General features: G+C 46.0%; 1 protein-coding gene across 1 annotated transcript in view; it reads right to left on the bottom strand.

The window, feature by feature from the left end:
* Positions 1–267: 267 nt before the first annotated feature.
* The window catches only part of LOC142485322 (uncharacterized), a 58,618-nt gene continuing 43,771 nt past the window's right edge, over positions 268–15,114 (bottom strand). Inside the window, 3 exon segments of the mRNA XM_075584371.1 lie at positions 268–819; positions 821–981; positions 11,165–12,657. Coding sequence (XP_075440486.1) covers positions 471–819; positions 821–981; positions 11,165–12,550 — 1,896 coding nt within the window. The 5' untranslated portion in view covers positions 12,551–12,657 and the 3' untranslated portion in view covers positions 268–470.

Raw genomic sequence — 15,114 nt, 5'->3', positions numbered from 1 at the left:
TAAGATCCCTATTACCCTAAAACTCCCTACCCCAAGCCCTTACCCTAAACCCCCTTAAATGAACCCCATACCAAAAACAGTAATAACACTTACATTAGAAGCGGCTGGTGGTGGACAGTCTGTCTGCGGCCTAATGCCTGCGGCCACTTGGTCGCGGCAAAACGATTCCAATTCACAGCTAAGTGAGACTACAGACAGCTTCAGCATAATGGGGAACCCACATTTTATTAGAATCAAAAGCATGGAAATATAAAACATTATTAAGAACATTTTTGTTTAAATAAAACTACAATAAGAATTATACAAATAACCTACATTAAAAAGTTATAATTTTTTTACCCTTTTAAAATGCTCGTTTTATGCACCATAAACCAAAATCACTTTTCATTGTGATTTAGCGTAACACAGATACATGTGTGCACTTATATGTGAGCGTCTTAGTCGCTGGTTATCCATAATCATGTCTGGCTTTAGGGAAAGATATCTCCCTTGTGTTTCCTCAGGCTGGATAAATCCCTAAATCCTTTCCCACATTCCGCACATACATGCGGTCTCTCCGCTGTGTGTGTCCTCATGTGTGTGTTCAGGCTGGATACCCAAATAAATCCCTTCCAACATTCCCCACATACATGCGGTCTCTCCCCTGTGTGTGTCCTCTTGTGTATGTTCAGGCTGAATAACTGACTAAATGCCTTCCCACATTCCATACATGAATGGGGTATCTCTCCTGTGTGTGTCCTATTGTGTCTGATCAGGCTGGATAGGGCACTAAATCCCTTCCCACAGTCCCCACATACATGCGGTCTCTCCCCTGTGTGTCCTATTATGTCTGATCAGGTTGGATAAGTCATTAAATCCCTTCCAACATTCCCCACATACATGTGGTCTCTCCCCTGTGTGTGACCTCTTGTGTGTGTTCAGGCGGGATAACACACTAAATCCCTTTCCACATTCCCCACATACATGCGGTCTCTTCCCTGTGTGTGTCCTCTTGTGTGTGCTCAGGCTAGATAACCGACTAAATCCATTCCCACATTCTCCACATACATGTGGTCTCTCCCCGGTCTGTGTCCTCTTCTGTAGGTTCTGGTCTGATAACATATATGTTTTGGAATGAGAAGCAGTTACATTGTTTATTAAGTGACTTGACTGGTTGAAAGATGCATTTCTGTAATATTCATTGGAATATTGCAAGATTGTTCTGTCCACATAGATGTTTGAAAGAACTGCTCACCTATTAAACATGATGTCCTAAAATGTAAAAAATCACTCTTTTCACTATAAGATTGTTCTGTCCTCATCATTTTCATATTCTCATTTGGGTGTTTGAACAGATGTTTGAGGAGGTAATCCTGACTGTTAAAAGTAACCTTGCAGTGCTGGCATGGGTGGATTATTGGTGCTTGGCTTTGTACTAGACGAGACAAAAAAGTCACTGTTACACAAACTGTCTTACAAAAGGCCATGAAGGAGAGGTAAGTTGGCATATCACAAAAAGTTCAGGCTAAAAGTAAACTGTAGATGTACATGGTAAAAATGAAGGGTTTAGCACAACATGCAGCATTAGGGTTGGGAGAGTAGATGTAGCGGATCATACATTTAAAGTGGATCATAATATTTACCAATTTAAAAGGAAATCTAACTAGCTGCAAAACACCAATTAAAGTGGCAGAAATCTTTTCAAATCCTTTGATAGATAGTAAGTCGATAGTAAGTATGGGGGGGGACATACTGTTAACCGGAGTAAAAGTGCTTTTAATATATTACATGTTTTACGTTCCCTGTTCCTTGTACAACCAGCCCCACACTGATGAGACTCAAAAGGTCGAAACAGCTGTCTGAGAGTGGTTTTACTGGCTTTGCATCTAATCGTATGCTGTGCTTAAAAGCTGTATGAACAGTGAGCCTTGGCGTATAAGGGTTCCATATAAAAATGGATTCCAGGCAAAAGTTGAGTGCTCATTTATATGACATTTCCCAGAATCCCTTGACGCAGTGGAAGCACTGTATACTAGGTAATAATGGTGAAAGGTAGGGTTGCAGACCTGTCAATGTGCTCAAGTGTGTGTGTGTGTGTGTGTGTGTGTACAGTATGTATGTATGTATAAAGATACATTTATATGAGTTCATTTTCCAATTTTTTGTAAGTACACATACACACATATATTATTATATATATATAATAATATATGTGTGTATGTGTACTTACAAAAAATTGGAAAATGAACTCATATAAATGTATCTTTAGACTGTGTTACTGCATGTAGTCCCCGTCAATTGGGGAATCACCCGGTGATCAGCTGTTGGTCCTGCCAATTATTTTCCGCTGCTGAGCAGTGAGATTCAGTTGGTATTTTTCTATAAAATCACACTGTTCATTAATCAGGATCCTGAGGAAGTCAGCTGATGCTGATGTGACTGTTGATGTCGGAGGACTTCAGGAAGCTTGACTAGCAACCCACAGAGCAGGAGGTGCTTGTAATAGCCATCCACAGAGCAGGAGGTACTTTCGGAGCAATCAGCAGACCAACAGTTGATCACTGGGTGATTCCCCAGATGACGGTAACTATATACAATAACACCGTCTAAAGATACCTTTATATGAAATCATTTTCTAATTTTTGTAAGTGGGCATTTACCCCTTTATTTTATTAATAAATTCTATTTGTGGTAATACACCGGGGTGTGCATCTCAGCCACCCACCCCAGTGTGCATCTGCGTTGCCCCAAAGGTGCACAGCCTGATGGGGCTCCACAAGAGCGCCACCCCTCTGCAAAGGACCAGCGTGCTAAGGGTTAACATTTGCTTGTTCTTTGTGGAACTTCAACCCCACCCACTGGAATGTTAATGAGGACACAAAGAGCTTTTGTTCACAGCTGCATTGCATCTCAGCCACCCACCCCAGTGCATCTGCGTTGTGTCAAAGGCGCACAGCCTTTGGCACAGCCAAAGGGTGTGAGCCGTTTGCTGATGTCTGGTGATGTTAAAGCTGCTCTATTTCAATCTGAAACTCACAAGCCTTTTATCCCGTTCCCATTTTTCCAACTCTATCTGTACGTGATTTGACTGTATAACCCCTGTTCTTTTAATGTAACCATGTATTTTTTATAACTTTGTGCCCATGACATACTTGGAAACGAGAGGTAACTGTCAATGTATTACTTCCTGGTTAAACATTTTTATAAATAAAAATAAATAAAAAATAAATATATAGTTATATATATTAAAAAACATTCCCAGCTAGCTCAAACTCCCACACCCACCACATCATGAATATATATTTATGTCAACAATAGAGCTACTGAGCGTGGCAATTGTATATAACAAGAGACAGGGGGTGCCCAATGCTACATCCCATTGACAAAACATATATGGTAAAAAGTATAAAGTTAAATACTTCAATAATAATATTAAATACTTGGTTATTTAGTTAACCCTTTGGCCAAAGCGTCATAAGCCTGCATACCAACGCCAAGGTATAACCAAATTAATGCAGGTCTTACACTACACTGTGAACCCTTCCTTTTACCTCTGTAAGAGGTAAACCCTTTGGCACTTCTGTGCTACTGCGCTACTTTGTGTTTGTTGCGGCTGAGTTTCACATTCTCCGTCTACAACGGAGATCACACATTGCACTGTGCAACTTTGAAAACTCAGATCTGTGGCAGGCTGGGAGATAGATGAAGCAGAAGACCGTCTCCAGTGTTACCCGGATCAGCATCACGTGGTCACCTTACAGCGTGCTTTCGCTGGTGCAGCTGACGGAGGGACGCAGGGACCCTTGGGGTTCATCGTGGTTACACAATCTGGTGAGATCGTTCCTTTATTCCCTACATCTGCCCTTGCCTGTTACCTTTCAGCAATCTTTCCATACAGAGGAAATTTATCAGCCAAGCTACGGGCACTTCAAAACTAAATACACACAGCTACTTTACTCTCATCACTTATAGCATAGACCAATAGCAAATTGATCTATCATCTGCATCACTCATCACTCCTCCACAATAGGTCTATTGAACATTAACTTGGTATTATACCATTTTACTTTTGTCTTGGAATACCCCCCTATTTTGTGTTTATCATTTTACCTTGATTGTCTGTGTGTTTTTTAATGTTTATGTCTAGCAACCAAGCTTTTGTTGTTTTACAATAAATTTTCCAGATATTTTTTCAATTGCTATATGGGATTGCGCTTTTTTCTTTTCTAATCCGTACTGGATAGGCATATCCTAATTAGAGCTGCATCCTATAGGTACAGTACCCTCCTTCACTACTTGTTTTGCACTATATTATTTACAGTATATTCACATTTGCACATTTTTTATCATAAATTCACACATTTTGTTAATCCTAGCGCTGATTTATTTTTGATTTTTGTGTATACACACACACACACACACACACACACACACACACACACGAACGACCTAGGCTCAAAAGGGGGGGGGGGGGGGGGAAACATAGGGTATTATGTAATGACTCTTAGAACCTATAAAATGGTAAGATATGCACTCACAGTCGGTTAGACAATTTAATGCCTTTTATCCACCTTGGGATCTGAAACGTTGGTACGTCAAACACTTCACACAAATCCGCTGTAGTTTCCCCACCGGTTCGTTTATAGGTAGATGTCCTCCATTTTAATCATACACATGTAAAGGAAAGTGAGGGACACAAATATAGTGTAACTCCGTTTTAATAATAAAAAAGGTTAAAATACCATGATTAGTAAAAATAATACACTCACATTCTGTGAGTTTATAAAAGGCAGTTGAGTGAATTCTGAGTATCTCACACTCGTGGTTAACTCTGCACCAGCGTTTCTATGCACTCACGACACTTGCTTATCCTTGAGCATGCGTCCCGATACACTCTCAGCACTTCCATGTCATGTGATTGCACTCCGGTCTCGCGAGATCTTTGCGCTTCTCCGCTGTTGACGTCACAAGTACCGGTCGCGGTGCGTGAGATAGGGATGCGTCTTCTCCCTCCTGCATACAGGGGCACAATAGACCACCACACAAATATATATATATATAGTAATATACCTGCACTATTGGTCAAATGAGGAGTGGTATAGGGTGAATGCAAGATGCCACCATCTTGAGAATGAGCCTCCATTTTGTCTGTATGAAGCTGAATGAAATATTTGCTGCATGCAAGAACTGAATGCTGTTTTTCGCTCTCGGCAAAGACCAACCCCCACTAATTTTCAGAATAAACTATTGCAAATTGTCTGTTGAAATAAGAACCATTCCCCTGTTCTAGTATGTTGACACCCAAGGCCAGATGGTGTTTTGATGTTTGCTGTCTACTCAGGAAACCACATTCCCCCAAATAGAGACAGAAATATATAGAGGAAAGGTCAGCCTGTATAAGATAAGGTTTTTTTTTAGCTTGCACAAGTGTTTTTAGACTAATTGTATAAAAAAAACCTGTATTTCTCCACTTAGTAAGCCCACCCCTTAGGGGAGGGACAAATGTAATAGAAAATATGTTTTTTAGTTATACGGCCGAGTTCAGGGTGGCTTCTGCGCTACATGTGCGTGCGTCCGTCACAAATTTGGGTTGTTCGGTGGGAGTGTTCAAACTGAACACTCCACCGGCGGCAAAGTGCAGCGTTGTCGCTGCGACATTTGCCCGTAACAACCCAATTTGATATTTGGGACGGCAGTCGTGTCGCGTGAGCTGGTTCAGTGAACCAGCTCCGTGACACATTCGTCCCGCACGCCGCGATCCAACTCCTGCAGCCTGGGCACAGATTGCCGGGTTGCAGGAGCACGTGGGGGAGGTGCGCATGGAAGCTCGCATCCGTAACAGCCACCTGAGCTCGGACTAAGACAGATCAGCTACCTGTAGCGGTCTCTTTGTGCATTCAAATGCAATAAAACTAATTTCATATTCTGAACTCTAATTATTTACTTGTATTATTTTACCCACACATACATCTACATATTTAATTTTTTTTCAAAAAAGGAATGTGGTTCCAAAAAAAAAAAAAAATGCAGTTCCCTCTATTTAAGGTGACATTCGAGCACCCAAAAAGGGGCATTCATCACATGGTACATCCACCAATTCCCTTCATTAACTTAGCGGTTAGCAACTAAGGTAATGAAGGGGGGTTATTAATGTATTTTAATATTGTTGATGTATTTATTACTGGGTTACCATTTATCGCTAATGTAGATATCTTGCTTGCGGGGGGGGGGGGGGGCTCGGCCCTCACCACATGCCTCCCATGCGCCAGCTACCTTCATGATGGCGCAGCCGCCGCATGAGGTGGGGGGATGTCGGCCTGGCCCCCCCCCCCCCCCACGAGATTCATGCCGCCGCGGGCTGGGGGAGGAGAAGCAGCCTGCAGCTTGGCCGTGCACTGTGACATGCCGGCGAGGGGAGCAGGGCAGTGGCGGCCACGGTGGGGCTGACTGTCCCCTGGGGCGCTCGGTGGGGGATACCTCGCAACGTGCCTCCCACCAAACCTGCTGATTGGGGGGGGGGGATGTCGGCCTGCCCCCCACACGAGCGGGAGATGGGCGCGGGTGGGTGGGGGAGGAGCGTGGAGATGGGCGCGGGTGGGTGGGGGAGGAGCGTGGTGCTGGTCGCGGCCTTTCCTCCCCTGTGTGTGTGAGAATGTGTATCTGTGTGTGTGTGGGAGAATGTGTGTGTGTGTGTGTGTGTGTGTGAATGAATGTATGGGAGTATGTGTATGTGTGTGACACCAGAGGTATCCCCCCAATCAGTAACCTCCCCCCCAATCAGTAACCCCCCCCAGTCAGTAATCCCCCCCAGTCAGTCACCCCCCCAGTCAGTCACCCCCCATGTCAGTCACCCCCCAGTCAGTGTCTGTCACCCCCACCCCCAGTCAGTGTTAGTCACCTCCCACCCCCAGTCAGTGTCAGTCACCCCCACCCCCAGTCAGTGTCAGTCACCCCCACCCCCAGTCAGTGTCAGTCACCCCCCACCCCCAGTCAGTGTCAGTCACCCCCCCACCCCCAGTCAGTGTCAGTCACCCCCCCACCCCCAGTCAGTGTCAGTCACCCGCCCACCCCCAGTCAGTGTCAGTCACCCCCCCACTCCCAGTCAGTGTCGGTCACCCCCCCACCCCCAGTCAGTGTCAGTCACCCCCCCACCCCCAGTCAGTGTCAGTCACCCCCCCACCCCGTCAGTGTCAGTCACCCACCCACCCAGTCACCCCTGCCCCACCCAGCCACTCACCCAGCAAACCACTCACCCAGCCAGTCACTCACCCAGCCTCTCTCTCTGTGTATCACCCACCCTCTGTGTGTGTCACCCACCGTTTCTCTCCTCTGTCTCCCCCACACTCTCTCTCCCCCCACACTCTCTCTCCACCCACACTCTCTCCCCCCACACTCTCTCTCCCCCAAACTCTCTCTCTCCCTCTCTCCCCCACACTCTCTCTCCCCCACATTCTCTTTCTCTCCCCCACACTCTCTCTTTCTCTCCCCCACACTCTCTCTCTCTCCCCCACTCTCTCTCTCCCTCTCTCCCCCACACTCTCTCTCCCCCACACTCTCTCTCCCTCTCCCCCACACTCTCTCTCTCCCCCCACACACTCTCTTTCTCCCCCCACACTCTCTCTCCCTTTCTCCCCCACACTCTCTCTCTCCCCCACACTCTCTCTCTCCCCACTCTCTCTCTCCCCCACACTCTCTCTCCCTCTCTCCTACTCTCTCTCTCTCTCTCCCCCACTCTCTCTCTCTCTCCCCCACTCTCTCTCCCCACACTCTCTCTCTCTCCCCACACACTCTCTCTCTCTCCACACTCTCTCTCTCCACTCTCTCTCTCTCTCTCTCTCTCTCTCCCTCCCCCACTCTCTCTCTCTCTCTCCCCCACAATCTCTCTCTCTCCCCCCACACTCTCTCTCTCTCCCCAACACTCTCTCTCTCTCCCCCACACTCTCTCTCCCTCTCCCCCACACTCTCTCCCACACACTCTCTCTCTCTCTCTCTCTCCCCCACTCTCTCTCTCTCCCCACTCTCTCTACCCCACACTCTCTCTCTCCCCCACACTCTCTCTCTCCCCTACACTCTCTCTCCCCCACACTCTCTCTCTCCCCTACACTCTCTCTCTCTCCCCACTCTCTCTCCCCACACTCTCTCTCTCTCCCCTACACTCTCTCTCTCTCCCCTACACTCTCTCTTTCTCTCCCCCACACTCTCTCTCTCTGTCACTCACACTCTGGATCTGGATCTCTTATTTACCCTATATATCTTAACTGCCCTATACTACACCAAAATCTTAACTACCCTATACTGCTTTCTTCCAGATCTGGCTCAAGCTTCACACGGAAGACATCGGAACCCCCCCTAACCCAGAAGACAGGTAGGGAACACCTCCCCAATGTATAACATTGCGAGAATGAGCGTACCTGGACATTGAGGGACTGCGGATCAGGTAAGATCCCAGGTGGGATTGCTGCTTTAGATATTGTGAAGCGGGGGCATCCAGACACTGGTTAAGGGGTTCTGGAAACTAGTAATTCACACCTGGCTTTTAATTCTAGATCCGACATTTACACACACACATGTAACAAGGACTAATTGTAGTATAATGTAATACAATAAATACATTTGTCAAAAACGAATGTTGTTCTGACTAGGAATTTATTAAATGTATTTTATTTATATATTTTATTTTAAAGCGGTGTTGGGGGCGGGACTAGGGGCGGACTAGGGGCGGGGATGGGGGCGGGACTAGGGGCAGGGTTGGGGCGGGACAAGGTGGCGAGTAGATTTTTTGGTTGGGCGAGTAGATTTTTGGGTGATTTGTCGAACACTATATATATATATATATATATATATATATACAAAACAAGCAGTCAGCACTCTAATGTAAGCCAAAAGGCAGTTGCTAGTCCCATAGGAATCCACATAGCATTTGAACCAGCCCAAAGACCAGTAAAGAGACAGCAACCAGCAAGGAGTAATCCAAAATAATCTGTATTGAAGTAAACAGATACACGAAAGCCAACGTTTCGGTCTCACAGGGAGACCTTCCTCAGGGCCGTGCAAACACCAAACTAACAGTGACCATACTTATATACCCACACCCCAAGTGCAAACAGTTAAAACTTAACCAATCACCAACAACCTGTCATTAGACACCTGTTAGGCAGCTGAGCACCACACATAAGCAACCAATACCTGGACCAGGAAGGAGCCATCTGGATCCACGAGCAGGGGAAATCAATCACGTGATCAAGGGCAGCCAGCTCTGACGTCCGCAACTAACGTCCTAAATCCACGAGCAGGGGGATCCCTCTCGTGATCAGGGCTGCCTGCTCTGATGTCCGCAACTTGCGACCGGTGTCGGGAGCTGCAGCGCGTCACCTGACCAGCCTGCGCGTCATAGGGCAAAGGGTGAGCCGGGGAGCCAATGGGAAACAACATTGCGCACTGTCAAAGCACACAGAACCCGTATGGAGTAACCCTGGCAACCTAGGACGCCAGCACACAGTCCGCGCAGGCGCAGTAGTAAACACTGTTTGAAAGGGCGACGCTGCACCCACGGCACCAACACAAGGCAGTCATACATACACAGAAGCCTGTGGCTAAACTAATATTAAATAAAGCCACTAGATACAGTAATAAAGGTACCAGGAGCCCCAGCTGCACCAAACATAATAAATAATGACAATAAAGAAGCCATGGGAGTGACAATGTGCAAGGGAAGTGAAGCTATGGAAGGAAAGTGACCACACACAAAAAATTAAATAAAAAAAAACATGATCAAACATCAAAGCAAGTAATATTCAATATGCAAGGTATAATAAACAATTTACAAAAAAACAGCTCAGTTTTAACTCTTCGTTCAGTCCTACTGGTGCCAAGGTACGCAGTTCATAAATGAGTCTGGCCTCCTGTTGTAGCAAGATCTTGCCCCTGAACCCACCACGCGTAGGAACAGGGACCTGAAGGATAGGCATGCATCTAAGCGTTGCCAAAGAATGTCTATGTTCTTTAAAGTGTCTCGCGACGGGGAGACATTTAAGGTCCATGTCATCACCACCACTCACTAGGGCTTTCCTAATTGTAGTGCGGTGCATGGCCATCCGCTCTTTCAACATCCTCACAGTTTTACCAATATACAGGAGTCCACAAGGGCATCTGATGTAATATACAACGAATTTAGAATCGCAATTAAGTGCCTGTTGAATTTTGATAGGAATGCCACTGTGGGGATGATTGTAACTGGGGCCCAATTGCATGAACTGGCAATTTGTGCAGCCGTGACAACGATATGAGCCTGGTTTCTTGGCCAACCAGGTTTTGGAGGTGGCATATTTCTCTATTGGATCAGAGCGGAATATATGCCACATTACCATGAGTGTATCCCTCTAGAGCGCATTTACGCTTAGATACACTCTAATAGAGACAGTCTCTTTTCAGTGGGTATTCTTTGGCTCCTCTCCTATATTTTAGGTCGCTATAATTAATAGCGTTTGATCCCTAGTACCAATCAGGGATCATACTACATCTACCCACCTATACAAGGGTGGGTTACAAAAGGATACAGTCACGTGCTGTTCTACATATTATTTAATCATATTTTAACACCCTATTTTTTATTCATAGTTATAAATAAAGTATTTTAAACTTATCATTATACAATTGTTGTGTACGAGTGCTATAAGACTGGGTTCTTTTTCTTTCATCGATATTATCACGTCTCCATCCAGTCAGCACCTCACAGGTTAATATCAGCAGTGCGGGTTTTCTGTACGTGTAGCAATGGGAAAAGGGGGCAGGCCTGGAGGACTGCAAGGAGTCCTCCCTGATAGGAGGGAGGTGTTACAGCCCAGCTGAGTGTAATCCTTGATTTGCATGGAACTGTGTGATGCTTGGGGGCGACGCCTCACTGCAGGAGCAGTGGTTAAAAGTGCTCTGTTAGGCGTGTGCTCTGTAAGCTGGGAATGCATGCACATAACATCTGGGGCTGGCGTGCGTGTAGGTGTGCGTGCAGGAGGGCGTGGGCGCGCCCGGCGCTGAGCAGAGGAATCACCGAGGGGAGTGATCCCACGACGGCAGCAGGGGCGAGGAGCCGTGGAGGCCGGTAAGGCAGGATTGTTTTGTGTGTCCAGGGGCTCCCTGCGGAGAGGGAGTGCTCTGTGTGGGAAGCGAGGAGAACGCCGATTCCTGACATGTGTGTCCTCTTGTGTTTCCTTAGATTGGATAAGACACTAAATCCCTTCCCACATTCCCCACATACATGCGGTCTCTCCCCTGTGTGTGTCCTCTTGTGTGTGCCCAGGTTGGATAACTGACTAAATCCCTTCCCACATTCACCACATACATACGGTCTCTCCCCTGTGTGTGTCCTCATGTGTGTGTCCAGGTTGGATATCTGACTAAATCCCTTCCCACATTCACCACATACAAGTGGTCTCTCCCCTGTGTGTGTCCTCATGTGTGTGTTCAGGCTGGATGACACAATAAATCCCTTCCCACATTCCACACATACATGCGGTCTCTCCCCTGTGTGTGTCCGTATGTGTGTTTTCAGGTTGTATGACTGAATAAATCCCTTCCCACATTCCCCACATACATGCGGTCTCTCCCCTGTGTGTCTCCTCTTGTGTATGTCCAGGCTGGATGACTGACTAAATCCCTTCCCACATTCCCCACATATATGCGGTCTCTCCCCTGTGTGCGTCATCATATGTGTGTTCAGGTGGGATAACTGACTAAATCCCTTCCCACATTCCCCACATACATGCGGTCTCTCTCCTGTGTGTGTCCTCTTGTGTTTCCTTAGATCGTATAAGACACTAAATCCCTTCCCACATTCCCCACATACATGCGGTCTCTCCCCTGTGTGTGTCCTCTTGTGTGTGTCCAGGTTGGATAACTGACTAAATCCCTTCCCACATTCCCCACATACATATGGTCTCTCCCCTGTGTGTGTCCTCTCGTGTTTCCTTAGATCGGATAAGACACTAAATCCCTTCCCACATTCCCCACATACATGGGGTCTCTCCCCTGTGTGTGTCCTCTTGTGTATGTTGAGGCTGGATGACACACTAAATCCCTTCCCACATTCCCCACATACATGAGGTGTCTCCCCAGTGTGTGTCCTCTTGTGTGTGCCCAGGTTGGATAACTGACTAAATCCCTTCCCACATTCCCCACATACATACGGTCTCTCCCCTGTGTGTGTCCTCTTGTGTTTCCTTAGATCGGATAAGACACTAAATCCCTTCCCACATTCCCCACATACATGCGGTCTCTCCCCTGTGTGTGTCCTCATGTGTATTTTCAGGTTGGACGACTTACTAAATCCCTTCCCACATTCCCCACATTCATGCAGTCTCTCCCCGGTCTGTGACCTCTTCCGTAGGTTCTGGTCTGATAAACAAGTTAGACTCTTCTCTGTTTCTCCAAGATCTTTTCCTGTGGCAGCTGCTAATATATATTTTTGGGAATGAGAAGCAGTTACAATGTTTATTAATTGCCTTGATGGGTTGAAAGATGCATTTTCTGTCATATTCATTGGAATGTTGCAAGATTGTTCTGTCCTCATCTTTTCCATATACTCCTTTGGGTATTTGAACTTCAGATGTTTGAGGAGGTAATCCGGACTGCTAAAAGCAACCTTGTAGTGCTGGGATGGGTGGATTATTGGTGATTGTCTTTGTACTAGACGAGACAAAAAAGTAACTGTTACACAAACTGTCTTACAAAAGGTCATGCAGGAGAGGTAAGTTGGCATAATCACAAAAAGTTCAGGATGAAAGTAAACTGTAGATGTACATTGTAAAAATGAAGGGTTTAGCACAACATGTGCAGCATTAAGGCCCGGAGAGCAGATGTAGTGGATCATACATTTAAAGTGGATCATAATATATAACGATTTAAAAGGAAATCTCACTAGCTGCAAAACACCAATTAAAGTGACAGAAATCCTTTCAAATCCTTTGGTAGATGGTAGATATAATCGATAGTTTCAGTTGTAAAGGTATAATTAAAAAAATGTTTGTACAATGAATAGAATACGTGTCTCGTTAGAAGCTCACATATCAGTCACCGGGTGTTCCCGTTACCGCACCATGTACCATGTAGCAGAGTCTCTAAAAGTTATAGGATGACCCAACTTTCTGCTAAACTGTGTAAATGTTTTAATTGTTTAAAGATTTTTTTATTAAGGGAACAAGGAGTCTGTACTTGTGTTACTGATTCTACCCCATAAAAACATTGCATTTTATTGAACAATATGATATGTAGATATAGATAGATAGATACAGTGTTCGACAAACCTATACATTTGCACACCCCGGGCGAGTGGATTTAACATCGTGGCGAGCTCCTATTGGCCCAAGCAGCACACGTGTGGTACTAGGTGGCGATTAGATTTTTTGGTGATTTGTCGACCACTGGATATATATATACACACATTGGGACAAACGCCCCTCTTTAAGTAGCACTTCCGCTTGCCCAGGCTCTTCCTGACAGTCTTCTAGGGTTTGTTTTGTATAAAGCGAGAGAAACACGTGTATACACAAGGTGCACTCAGCCCTCAACCTTCAGCAGTTTATTTCCCCATCAGTGGCACTACACACATTTAAACACTGTCACTTTAAGGCAAAATAAAACATGAAATAAATTCCTATTCCCGTTAGGGAAACTAACTCAACTTCTTCAGCTCTATCTACCAGGCAGCCAGCTAATCTTGTTCTCTACCCCCAAAACAAGTGTTCCTCATGCAAAGTACAATAACAAAATCTTGACTAAAATTGCAGCAGCAAACAGACTTTTAACATTGCAGAGTGTTATTTATGGCTTATCTGTTTGTAGGGGATTCCTATCCCAGGGTCTTTGTGTCGCTCCTTCAATCCTTTAGGAACGCCGGCTCTCGGGAGCAGGCTGTGTCCAGCTCATAGCAGTCTTTTATTCTGGGTTGGGGGCCCAGCTGGTCCCAGCAGCAGAGCTCTTCGCAGGGCTGGGGGACCAGAGCAACAGCCAGGGGCTTCCTGGCTGGCAAGCACTTTTTCTGTCCCCTTCCCGAGATAAAACAGTCTCTCTCTGGCTCCCAGTCTGCCAGCTTCCTGTGTCTTTTGAACCTGCAGTCTCTCAGGAATTCTGCTTAATTGGGCTGCAGGTGCAGGCAGTATGTTAACTGGTTGAGTGCTGGAAGGTACACTGGCACGGGAGACCAGGACTAATACCAGGGATCAATATCGCCAGACAGAACACGAGAGTTTATAAAATTAATTTATTGGAAAAAAATATCCACAACTATACAAAACACACAAACATCACACATACCCAACTGGGGAACTGGGGAATAATAAAAAATGGGGGAAGAAACAAGTGCAAAAAACCCCCCAAAAAATGTGAGCTAGAAGGATACGTTATAGTCCAAATGTATGGATTTCCTTGATGGGTGCCGCACCGGATAACAAATGGGTTCGTTCTGGGCCACTTGAGTAGTTGAGGAAGAAGGTTCCAAATGCGCAGAATCTCATCAGAATTGGAAATATATATAAAAAAAAAAAATTGGGGAATACCCTGCCTAACTAGTCGCAGGGACCTACTTGCAGAGATTTCCCTGTTCTCTCTTTGCCCAGTGCCTAAAGGACTGTTTTTTCAGGCCTGAGACCAGCACTGGATTGGACACTGCAGTTTCTCCCTGTCACAGCAACACCTCTAACTCTCTGCAGGCTCTGTCTGCTAAGTGTATCCCTCCCTGTCTGCTAGGGGTCTCCCTCCCTGTCTGCTAGGGGTCTCCCTCCCTGTCTGCTAGGGGTCTCCCTCCCTGTCTGCTAGGGGTTTCCCTCCCTGTCTGCTAGGGGTCTCCCTCCCTGTCTGCTAGGGGTCTCCCTCCCCACCTTTTTACTACTTAAAGCATAATATTGCAACACTCAGAGCCAGGAGCTGCCTACCTGCCCGGCCCTGATTGGTGGTTAGAACTGCAACATAACATTTGCAACAATTCTATGCAAACATATTAACCCCTGAATCCTGAGATGCTGGAACCAAGCAAAGACATACATATATCAGAAGAATGACCTAGGCGCACGGGGAGACAAAAGAGAGAAAAAAACATAGGGTAGTATGTCTTAGAAGTTTAACCAATAAATGGTAAGATATGCACTC

Source organism: Ascaphus truei, unplaced genomic scaffold (assembly GCF_040206685.1).
Source record: "Ascaphus truei isolate aAscTru1 unplaced genomic scaffold, aAscTru1.hap1 HAP1_SCAFFOLD_556, whole genome shotgun sequence".
Classification (NCBI taxonomy): Eukaryota; Metazoa; Chordata; class Amphibia; order Anura; family Ascaphidae; genus Ascaphus; species Ascaphus truei.
This window is presented reverse-complemented; position numbering and strand designations above follow the sequence as displayed.